Source organism: Phacochoerus africanus, chromosome 16, assembly GCF_016906955.1.
Source record: "Phacochoerus africanus isolate WHEZ1 chromosome 16, ROS_Pafr_v1, whole genome shotgun sequence".
Classification (NCBI taxonomy): domain Eukaryota; kingdom Metazoa; phylum Chordata; class Mammalia; order Artiodactyla; family Suidae; genus Phacochoerus; species Phacochoerus africanus.
Window position 1 is genome coordinate 43,189,581 of NC_062559.1, and position 12,223 is coordinate 43,201,803.

Below are 12,223 nucleotides of genomic sequence, written 5' to 3' on the forward strand. Positions count from 1 at the left end.
TTGCCCTACCTGGCAAATTTTTGGAAGGATGGGCCTCTGTGCAATAATTAACAATTGTACATTACTATCCAGTTTATATTGAGCTCTTAGTTTTCACATTCGGAACCTCAGTGGATCCATAGAAGCACTCTGACTATGAAGGGAGAGCAGATACTCCGTTATTGTGCCCATTTGCAGAATAGAGAACTAGGACAAACCAAGATTGTACCCACTATACAGATTAGGGCATAGGAAAAAAAAATAGGTATCATTCTTGGTTAGAGTGATTAAAAATCTATTCTAGGAGTTCCTGTTGTGGCTCAGCAGGTTAAGAACCTGATATAGTCTCTCTGAAGATGAGGGTTCAATCCCTGGCCTCACTCAGTGGGTTAAGGATCTGGTGTTGCTGCAGGCTACATCATAGTTGCTGATGCAGCTTGGATCTGGTGTTGCCATGGCTGTTGCATTGGCCTCAGTCGCAGCTCTGATTGTACCCCCAGCAGGGGAACTTCCATAGGCCACAGGTGCAGTCATACAAAGAAAAAAAATCTGTTCCAGTAATACTTGCTTAACTCTCTGAGAAGATTCTAAAGTACACAATTTTTCAAGAAAGTATGTTAAGTTTATACATTTTTGGCAACCATGAAAAATTTGTTCCCATAGGTGATTTACCCTTCATTTGAGGTTTATGAGCCCATGGATGTTTCTGACTATAGGTTTTATCTTCTTTCTTTACCCCCATTCACTCTTAAGGCTTAGCACTGTGCCTTTCACCACATCATTCCTGCTGAAAAGCTCCTGTTAGGTAAGGAGACTCTTTAGTTGCCAAATTCAAAGGGGACTCATCACGTTACCACCTTGTAGTGGCATTTGATGCTGGTGACCCATCCATCTGTGAAGTTCTATCTTCTCCTGCTTTCATCTTACACTCCTGACCCTCTGCCTTTTCCTCTGGCCATTCCTGACCTTCCTTGCAAAATTCTCAAATTTTGCCTGATCCTTAGATTTCATTCTTATGCAGGACCTATTATTGGTCTTTTTTTTTTTAATCAGTTTTAATTAGATTCCACATAAAAGTGATATAATATGATGTTTGTCTCTCTCTGACTTCACACAGTGTGATAATCTCTATGTTCACCCATGGTGATGCAAATAACATTGCTTTATTCTTTTTTATGGCTGAGTGATATTCCATTGTGTATATATACTCCTTATTCTTTATACATTCCTCTGTCGATGGACATTTAGGTGACTTCCATGTCTTGGCTATTGTAAGCGGCGCTGAAAGGAACACTGGGGTGCATCTTTTCAAATTTTCTCTGCATATACATCCAGGGGTGGGATTGCTGGATCATACAGTAGTTCTGTGTTTCGTCTTTTAAGGAACCTCTATACTGTTCTCCATAGTGGTTATAGAATTTACTTTCCCATCAGCAGTGTAGAAAGGCTTCCTTTTCTCCACACCCTCCCCAGCATTTATTGTTTGTAGACTTTTTAATGATGGCCATTCTGACTAGTGCGAGTTGATACCTCACTGTAGTTTTGAAATGCATTTCTGTAACGATTAGTGGTTATGTTGTGAGCCACATGGGAAGTCCAATAATTATTTTCATGTGTATGTTTTTGCTGTCTGTCTTCTCTAGAGAAATGTCTATTTAGATCTTCTGTGCATATTTTGATTGGATTTTTTGTTTTTTTTTGATGTAAAGCTCCATGAGATGTTTGTATATTTTGGAGATTGGTCCCTTGTCAGTCGCTTTGTTTGCAAAGATTTTCTCCCATTCTGTGTGTTGTCTTTTTGCTTTTTTAATGATTTCCTTTGCTGGGCAAAAGCTTGAAGTTTAATTACGTACTCTTGGCTTACTGGTCCTCTTTATTTCAGCTATTTATACAGTCTGGTCAGGTCATATCTATCAGCTCATCTCTCTCTCTCATGCTTCAAAACCATGTGTTCAACCATTTCCTAGACCACACGTTTTACTACCACAATGCATCCTACAAACTGAACCCATGATTTCTCCCTGCAGAACCCACTTTCCTTCCTATACTCTCTTATCTTCCTAGATATTCATTCAATTGTAAAAACCAGAAGTGGGGGAATCACTCATGACCCCTTCCCTTCAATCTTGGCATCAAATCAGTATGTCTTTTTTGTTTGTTTGTCTTTTTAGGGCCATACCCTCAGCACATGGAGATTCTCAGAGTTGGGGTTGAATCGGAGCTGCATCCAGGGCCTATACCACAGCCATAGCAACATGGGATCTGAGCCGAGTCTGTGACCTACACCACAGCTCACAGCAATGCTGGATACTTAACCCACTGAACAAGGCCAGGGATTGAACCTGCAACCTCATGGATGCTAGTCGGTTCTTAACCTGCTGAGTCATGATGGGAACTCCCAAATCAGTCTTGACAACCTCTGAAATCTCTCTCTCATCATGACTCTTTGCCATCCCTCTTGGTGGGAGCCAAGTTCATGTTGTCATTGCCTATCGCATCTTCCTCATTAGCATCTGTGTCTCTCTTCTTATGTCCTCTGGCCTATCCTCCACCTGTCACCAGACTGATCTGAGGTTGACTTGTATTTGGCCTACAAGGGTCCTTATTCCCCTGGCACAGACCTGCTTATTTAATCTCAATCCCCCTCCTCTCCCCTCACACTTCAGGTTCTGGTTAGACCCAACTCTGTAGAGCTCTCTGAACTTTCTGGACTTTCATGTGTTTGAAGCGGCGCCATACTCTGCCTGGGGAAGCCAGGGAAGGTCATGGCGGAGTGTAAACCTCAAGCTGAGACTTGCAGGATAAGTAGGAATGCCCCTGACCAGTACACAGTAGCCACCATTCTTGACCCAGTGGACTCGATACTCCCGTGGGAGATAGATGGACACACAATCACCGTACCTTGTGATAACTGCTGACTCAAAAGTGTGTACAAACTGTGGTAGAAGGCAGTGAAGGAGGTCCTTGAGTAGGACAATACCTTTTAACCCAGGAAAAAAATGACCTTGGCTCATTTGCATTTGTGAAGCATCTAACTAAACAAAGCCCTCCAAAACACAGGCCCAACATGGTGTCTTGTATGTTGCCAAATACATCGAATGGGAATAAATAAACGGATAGGACATTGTGAAACAAACCTAAAGACAAAGGGAAGAGCCTTTCTGAAGCACACTCGTGAGCCCCTCTAAATTTTATTATATCAAAATGGACTTAATCTGCCCTCTCCTCTTTCACATTGCCTCTCCTGAGGTGCTCCAGAGACCTCTGAATCAATTCTGTCCTGTATTTCTCTGTTCTGTGTCCCTGGGCACTCTTACTCAACCCCATGGTTCCAGTTATTACCTTTGCTATGGCTCTCACTTCCTATCTCCAGCTTGGGTCTGTTAATGCAATTGCTCATGAAACATCTCTGCCTGGAAATTTCACAGGTATCTCTATTGCATCATGTCCAACGTGGAACTCATCACCTCCCTTACTTTTTCCACCCCTCCTCAAGAACTGCTGGCTCTGTGTGTGTTCACTTCAAAAAATATTACCCAGTTGTCAAAATAAGCAATGTGGGAGTCATCCTTGATTCTTTAATCCAATCTGCAGCAAACTTTTCCAGCTCTACCTCCTAAGTAGAACTCAGTACTATTCATCTCTGCCTTGCTACCACCTGATCTGGGCTACGTTTCTTTAGTCCTATAATGACAACGATGAATATCTAAGTGACTCCCTGAATCTACTCCCATCTGCCCATATATTCTCTGCTGGATCCACAGTCAAGTAAGTCATCTTTTAAAAATGTAAACCATATTGTGTCATTTGTTTCTTAAAACCCATTCATGCTAAATCCAGTGTGGTGGATTGTATTCTTGAACAGAAAAAAAAAAAAAAAAAACATTAGTGGAAAGCTCATAAAAGTTTGAGTAAAGCCTGGAGTTCAGTTAATAGTAATGTACTAATGTTGGTTTCCTAGTTTAAATAAATGTCCCATGATTATATAAGATGCTAACATTAGGGGAAAGTGGGTGAAGAGTACACAGGAACTCTATGCAGTATCTTTGCAACTTTTCTGTAAATATGAAACTATTCCAAAATTAAGTTTATTTTAAAAAACATTAGTAGCCTTAGTGCCCTTTATGTTAGAGGCCAAAATTCTTAAAATGACCAGCTTTCACTCTCCAGCCAAACTAAACTTATTATTTAATCTTTCCAGGGAGATTAACCTCTTCTTTGCTAGTTTCCCAGTGTCTGGCCCATTTGTTAAGTGCTTAATAAATATTTGTTGAAAAGTAATGAGCATTACTTTAAGTTCAAAAGATGAACTATAAATTTGGAGATTGATGGATATTGGGAATTTTTAAGCTACCTGAGTTGGGTTTTCAGCTGGAGAGGGGACAGCCTAGGCAACACACCTGTGCGGTATGTTACCTTCCTCAGCTCCCCAAATCTCCCCTCCCTCATCCCTTCCAGGTGCTGGAAGAAAATCCTTGATCTCTGCACCAGGCCCCTTCCAAGCTTGGGGACCGGGTGCCCCACTTGTGCTAATGGAAGGAAACAGAATCTTCCCTCACTTACTCTGTTCTTGCCCCAGCCCTCCCTACCCACCTGTGGACAATTTAACAGTGAGTGCTGGGAACAGCGCTGCCTCCGTTTAGGTCTAACGACTGGCATTATTCCAATGGCAGGAATTTCAAGCCAGGTAAGAAGAGCCATGCCAGGCTGCCAGATGGCGGGGAAGATAGGTGCGAGTGAGCGGGCTTCAGACTAAAGCAAGGTAGAGGGATCAGGTGTTGTAATCACATTCGAGAAAAGGAGTCAAATGAACCTCATTACACACTGTAGAGCCCTGTTATAATAATACCCCTATGATTACTTCGACTTGTATTTAACCTGGGATAAATCCTTTTTTTCCCTCATGTATCTTCCTTTCCATTTCCCATTATATGCTTTCCCCTCCTAAGTCATCATTCTTAAAATAATGACAATAAGAAGAAATAACTGTTACTAATTACTTTAGATCATCATTTCATCTAAGGTGTCCCAGTCCAAATATTTCCCCCAGTTTTTCAGGTGAGTAAACCCATTCCCAAGGTTACACATGGCCAATGCCAGGCAGATCTGGTATTCAAACTTGAGTCTTTCTGGCTCCAAAACTCTTTTTTGGGGGGTGGGGCCTCCATGGCATGTGGCATTTCCCAGGCCAGGGACTGAACCCGTGCTGCCTCAGAGACAATGCTGGATTCTTAACCTGCTGTATCACATGGGAACTTTGCTCCAAAACTCTTGTTCTGCCCTCCTGCAAGTGGCCCAGGGTGATATGCTCTAAACACCCCATCTCTTAATGAAGGCCATAAATGCAATGGGTCCTAAAGAAAGGAAAGGTGGGGTATTGGAGTTTTAATCATAAGCAGGCTCCCCAGGGGAAGCTGGAGGTGGGAACTCCATGGAATGTTTGTTTTCTCATCGTGTTTCAATAAGGATGGGAATTTTTTTGCCTAAATCCCATCTGGGAGCAATGTTTTGAATATTCTGTCCCGTCTACCTCCCAACATCAATTTCCTTCATGTCTTCTTCCAAAATGACAGACAGAAGAATTTAATACATTTAATGCTTTTCCTTCCATGTACACTATCATAAATTACAAAGTATTGTTCACTTCACAAAATAAAACCATTTCCAGATAATTTTTTGACAGTATCAAGAAATACGTAGCTACAACAAACAAATCTGTACAGTTGGGAGGACGGATAATAGCAGGGACCAAGCAGAACCACTGTGACCCCCCCGGAGTGCCAAAAGATTCCATCACATAGCCCTTGGGACTTTCCAGGATGACACTGCACTGCCCCCCCCCCCGCCCCCCTTCAGCTCACTTATCACACAGTAATTCTCTTCTGGTCACTCCAAAGCAAGACTAGTGAGTAATGACATGAATCACTTCAGACAATCAGAGGAAAAGACATTGTAGTTGGATTTAGGAGAAGAAAATTTAGATTTACAGTTTTTGATGTTTTAAATATTTTACCTATGTTGCAAAATATAGAAATCTTGGTGTGAAAAGCTCATGCTAAGATAAATATAACCAATAAGATAGAACTATAGTAATCAAATCGTATTAAATTATTATCCATCAGAACTACTTTTATCAAGGAGGAACAAGTGTTTGTAAAAAACCCAACCTATTCATTCTTACTTTTAAAAACGCTTGTTTATAAAACAAAAATTAAAAAAAATCAGTAACTATTCTGCAGATTCACTTTTCACGAACACAGAAATGTGGCAAAAATGCAACTTGCCCTTAACATGATGAATTCAGAATGCTTGCCTAAAAAGCAAAGAAGAAAAGTGCGAATTTTTGGACGCAGCCCAGATAGAACCAGTGTTCCTAAGTCATTTAATGTAAAATGACCACATTCGGCATGGTCTGTGGTGTACACACATCACGTGGAAAGACTATGACCAATTCTGAAACATACTTTGGGATTTCACAAAATTTTTATGGAAAGAAAACTCGTGGATGTTTCGGATCATCCTACAATTGCTAGAAATATATACCGTACGATAGCAAAATGCCAGTGCTTAACAGCAAAAACTATCAAAAGCAGGGACACAGGTGGGAGGTGAAATTTCATTGCAAAGCACTGATAAGAACAGAGGTATGTCAAGATAATACTGCATTCATGGTAAACTTTTTTCAGGGACCACAGCAAGAAGGCAGGACAAGGGACACAGGGTAATAATCAATGCACTGCATTGAGTTCTATTTGCTAAAATAAAGTAACATTCTTGCAGCTAAAATAAAAATACATTTTACAATATAAGTTTCATTTAACATTTAACATATAGAATTGTCTTCTCTTTGTAAGTGGAAAATGTATAACTGTCTCAAGTACCTCTATGAATTAAGTTCCCTTTTATTACTGATAAGACTGACGTTTAAAGGTCTATGTTGTTTTTTAATAAGTTAAAGAAAGATTTATTAATCACTCTTCCAGCAAAACAGACAGACATCCAAGGAGGCACGGCAAAGACCCGAGGTGAGGGCTGCTTCTCACCCTCATCCTTGCTGTTCTCCCGTGGGGGGTGGGGAGGGGGGTGGGGGCGGGGGAGGCAGTGTCTACGAGACACAGTAGCCAACTTGGCAATCCACTGCGGTCCAGGAAATTCTGTCACTTGTTTGGAAAACAAAGCAAGTATAAGAAATGTTTTTATTTCTTGAGCCTTATCAACCTAGATGGGGCTGTGGCGGTTGGGCTCATTTTGCTGGTGGATTAGAACAGAACATCTTCGTTTTCTATTAAAATCTGCACAATTAGCTTTTGGTACCGCATGTCGTGGAGGGTGGTGAGAGTGCTGTCCTCGGGGGGCCTCATCAAGGTGGGCCCGAACACGATCCCCAGGTTTTCGGCATTCATGAAATTGTCCTTTTCATTCAGAGTCACCCTGCAAGACAAACACATAACACCGCGGCACTGTGCAGACTCGAGGGCAGGTGTGCATATACACATTATGTACAAAGGCCCCCGAGAACATCTATGGTTCAGGAATTTGTAAAAGAAAATTGAGAACCGGAATTACAGAAAAGTATGTTCTAAAAGGTAATTTTCTAATTTTTTTAAAATTGAGATCGCTGACATTGCTTTCAGCCAGTAGAAGTTGAACCATTAGGTGAATCTGGTACAGACACACTTTTTATTTTTATATTTTAATTTTTTTGGCCTCATCCTTGGTATGTGGAAGTTCCCAGGCCAGGGTGGTTCCCAGACCAGGGATGGAACCCATGCCACAGCAGTGACAATGCTGGATCCTTAACCTGCTAAGCCACCAGGCATCTCCATGACCCAGAATTTTGGTTTTTGCTTTCCTTATTTTTTGCTGCCCCAGGGCACATGGAGTTCCCAGGCCAGTGATCAGATCTGAGCCACAGTTATGCCTTAAACTGTGGCAAAGCCAGATCCTTTAACCCACTTTGCCAGGCTGGGGATGGAACTTGCATCCTGGTGCTACAGAGAAGCTGCCGATCCCATTGCACCGCAGCAGGAACTCCCACAGTTTTTAAAGTTATAAAATCAGTCCTTCTTACTACATAAACATGGAACTCTCATTGGGGGACTGTTGGTTTGAGGGGGTGGTAGATTATTAGGTGGTCCATAGCGCATACAGAGTTTAGTCTAGGCTTGCATGGATGTCTTTCTTCCCCTGGTGTCGTGGTCTACTCATCAGCATGCTGGTGAGCTGGGAACTGAGGGCAGATTCCCTGTCTGCTGGCAGGGCTAGTGCTTGAGGAGAAAGGTCACATGGAGGATGGGGCTGCCACAAGTTTAGGAACAGCCAAGTCATCATCACAGGATGGGGGAATGGCTGGAATGTGGCCAAACGGGAAAACAGTTGAATATTATTTCTAGTTCCCACAGGATGAAGTCTGGAGCAGTAATTATGGCTGGAATTGAAAATCATCATTTCAGCATCCAGATAAGAATGGCAAAGCCTTTAAGGACGAGTTCAAACTTCAAAGTTGGCTTAATACCTTCCTAGTGAAATAAAAATTATGATCGCTCAGATTCTTGCTTTAAGGAATTTAGATTTTAGGATGTTCATAGGAGATCTAAAAGGGAGTACATTCTCCAAAAACAGAGCAAGATAGGATTCACATATGTTTAGGTTTTACACAGGAAGCAATTCCTTAGTGTCTATTCCCTTGACGCTAATTAAGAATGGCCACTTAGCATTATTATAGGAAGGTCAATTCAGCGTGCCTTATTTTCACATTGCAAAGCTAAAAGGGAAGCAAGAGAGAGGACACTCTTCATTTTCAAACTGCTGACATCTCCCCATTAAACCAAGAACCACTCCCAACCAAACGCGATGACCAGCAAACCCTCCATGGTCAAAATACTAAATAATTGGCATTTGAAGATTCAACTGAGACATGTCAGCATTTTTGCTGATAATAATACTTTGCCTTTCAAAGTAGAACAATTAGACACTGAAAGAAATAACTTACAGCTAATTAAAAGCCAGGTTGACATTCAAGTCCATTTTTTCTTCTATTTTGGCTGCCCCACAGCATGTGGAGTTCCCGGGCTAGGGATCAGATTGGAGCTGCAGTTGTGACCTACGCCACAGCAGTGGCAACACCTTAACCCACTGCACTGGGGGAGGGGGATTAAACTAGAAATGCCACAGAGACAAGCTGGATCATTAACCTACTGTGCCATAGTGAGAACTCCTCAAGTCTGTTTTTTATCCAAAAAGCACTTGTACTCTTAAATTCAATAAATTAATCAAAATGGGACTCTTCTGAGCTAAATGTTATGTCTCTGATCACCTTGAATATGAGTTAACAGTGTTTATATGTCTTATAATGTAGAAAAATAAAAACCTCAATGCCTTAGTGTTTCTATGGTATTTTTAACTTGCTTCATTTCACTTACTGCATGGATCTGTAAATTGGTCAGCATTGACATTTTTTGGTTTATTTTTATCTAAGAATGTGTTGTAGCAATGCGTCTTCCAAAAACACAGAGGAAAGCACACAGAAATGCCCTATTCCTCCAACATCTCAAAAACCAAATCATTGACCTCATTATGTGAGTGTGAAGGAGAGAGAGCCATGGTTTGGGTAAAAGAGTCTGGGACCAGAGGCTTTAGTGTCCCTTAAGCAGCCGTCTCCATCTGTCTCACATGCTCAAGCACAGGTGACCCAGTGTGTAGCCCTCTGGGTCGGAGATGGCCTCCAGTGATCCCTGCCTCCCTTCTGTAACCCCTTCCTGTAGAGCATGGGCTGGACCTAGTGACTTGCTTCTAGTACAGAGAGTAGAGCAAAAGCCATAGGCTATCACTTCCGAGATGAGGTTATAGACACTGACTTTCATCTCGGGTGCTCCTGCTTGTTTGCTGTAATGGAAGTCAGCTGCCATGTGGGAAGCTGCCTACAGGGAGACCCTTATGGCAGGGAACTGAGGGTGGCCTCCATGAGAACAGCCAGCAAGAGAGTGAGGCCTCGGGTCTAAGAGCCTCTGAGGGATTGAATCCTGCCCCAAGACTGTGTGAGTGAACTTGGAAGTGGATGATCCTCCCACTCGAGCCTTCAGATGAGGGTATAGTGGAGCTGTCAGTTTAATTTGCAACCTTGTCATAAACCTTGAGCCAGGGGTACCCAGTGAAGCCACACCTGGATTCCTGATCACAGAGGCTGTGCAAAAGTAAATGCCATGAAGTCTGGGGGCAATCTGTCACTCAGTGATAGGTAATTAATATATCAAGTAAAACAAGAAGTCAGGGTGGGAATGTTCTTGCTCAAAGGAAGAGTCTGGGACTGTGAGTGAGCAGAAGAAGGAAGAATAGAACACAGAGTCCAAGATGCATGTGGGAAGAAGATGCAGGCAAATGGTTAAGACAGAGTGTGGGCTAGGATCAGACCGGGCTTTAATCCTGGCTTTACCTCACCTCTTTGCATCAGTCATTTAACCTCCTTAAGCTCCACCAATATCATCTGTAACAGGAGACCCTGAAGAGTAGCCACCCCGTAGAGATCTCACATCTAAAGTGCATGAAGCAGCCCCTGCCTCAGAGTGAGTCTGCCAGCAGTTATGAATGGGGCTGGCCTGGAGAAGGCAGCCTTATCCACTTTAAAGGGAAGCGGGGGTGGGGGGGTTGTCTGTCCACTAACAAGTTAGGGAGGGTGTAAACTTTTCCTAATGCATCATGTGCCCAGGACAGATAGGGTTTGCAGAGGCGGTATCAAGGAGGTGTCAGCTTACTTCTTGAGGTGGATCATTAGGTAGCGGAGGGTCTCATAGTGGGCAGGTGGCAGCAGCATCAGCACCTCATGGACTGCTTCCAGCCTCTCATCCACATTGGAGATTTCTGTGGAGTTCACACATAGTGAATGTTAGTACAGTGCTCAAAGTTTTCAGAGAAGTGACAAGAAGTTTGGTTTGTTCCAGCCATTGATGAAGCAGAAGTCTAATAACATTTTGCTTAAAGCAATCAATTGTTTTGTGTCTTGCCTTATTCCAGAAAGGGTTTGAGGCTGGGAACCACGTGCATATTGAGCATGAATGGCCTTGTGGCAGGAGGCTGCACCTGGTCCTTGCCCTCCAGGAATCTGAAGCTTCCTGGTGTCAATGCACAGACTGGGCTTTGCCCATCTTCTGAATGCTGGATTTGCTAGGTAACTATCACCAGCTTTCATTTAAACTGGAGCACACTTGGGACTATTCTCTTGAAGTTGTTGACTTAGTCTTTCCCTGGCGGGCTTCCATAACTGAATATACTTTACAATGCAAAGCCACTGATGGCACTTTTCACCCAAATGTTGGCGTGGTTAACCCCAGTGTGGTGTCCAGGTTAGGAAGTAGATACTAAGCACATTAACAATGGGAGGAAGCATGCCTGCTTCTGCTTTTTAGGACTCTGATAGGCATTGGCAGCCACTCAAGAAAGCTCTCCTAGTCGCCCCTCCTGGGGCAGAAGGTACCCTGCTACTAGAACCTTCTCCTTCAAGACCATCAGGACCCAGGAAAGAATGCTCTTACCACGGAATAGGGCCACAGCTCATCTGGGAAGTGTACCTTGCACTAACCCCAGCCTGCCCACATCTCTCCCCATCAAGCATCTCATTACTATATACTGTTGGTACTATATTTACCAACACATTCCTTAAAAGATTATATTTTTTAAAATAAAAACTTCCTCAAAATGTGCATGACTTCTATGTCATACATTCTAGCACCTGAATCTCCCCTTCCTCACTATGTTCATGAACAAAGTGTAGAGAGAGCAACCATCCACCCCCAAACACACACACACATACACACACACACACACACACACACATACACACACACACACAGTGGTCCTCTCTCTTGACAGCTGTGACTCAAGTGCCAAACCCTAAGTGCCAACTATGGCTTGATGGAAGACCAATGCTGACATTCCATCCCTAGACTTGTGAGCTCAGGTCTCTGAGCCCAGCTTTCCTCCTCCGTAAAATGGGATTAGAGTATCTGCCTCATCAGGTAGATGAGAAGACTAAACTAGGAGACAATTGGTGAGAGTTCTTAGTTAGTACTTGACACTGTCTACTCTCGGCATATTACTAATTTTGAACAGCATCAATGTGCAAAACTTGGGGTACGCCTTGAATTGATTAGCAGTGGGATTCTGCCTAATATATGAAAGGAATGAATCCATAGAGTCCCCACTGAGGAACATTGGATTGTTTACTACAGAAACATTCTGCTTTCAGCAT

General features: G+C 42.7%; 1 protein-coding gene across 2 annotated transcripts in view; it reads right to left on the reverse strand.

Moving 5' to 3' along the window:
- Positions 1–5,557: 5,557 nt before the first annotated feature.
- CHN2 (chimerin 2) overlaps positions 5,558–12,223 on the reverse strand; it is a 294,785-nt gene continuing 288,119 nt past the window's right edge. For both annotated transcript variants that reach the window (XM_047763711.1, XM_047763712.1), the window contains 2 exons: positions 10,731–10,836; positions 5,558–7,410 (listed from right to left, as the gene is read on the reverse strand). In XM_047763711.1, coding sequence (XP_047619667.1) covers positions 7,239–7,410; positions 10,731–10,836 — 278 coding nt within the window. In that variant the 3' untranslated portion in view covers positions 5,558–7,238. The remainder of the gene's footprint in view (positions 7,411–10,730; positions 10,837–12,223) is intronic.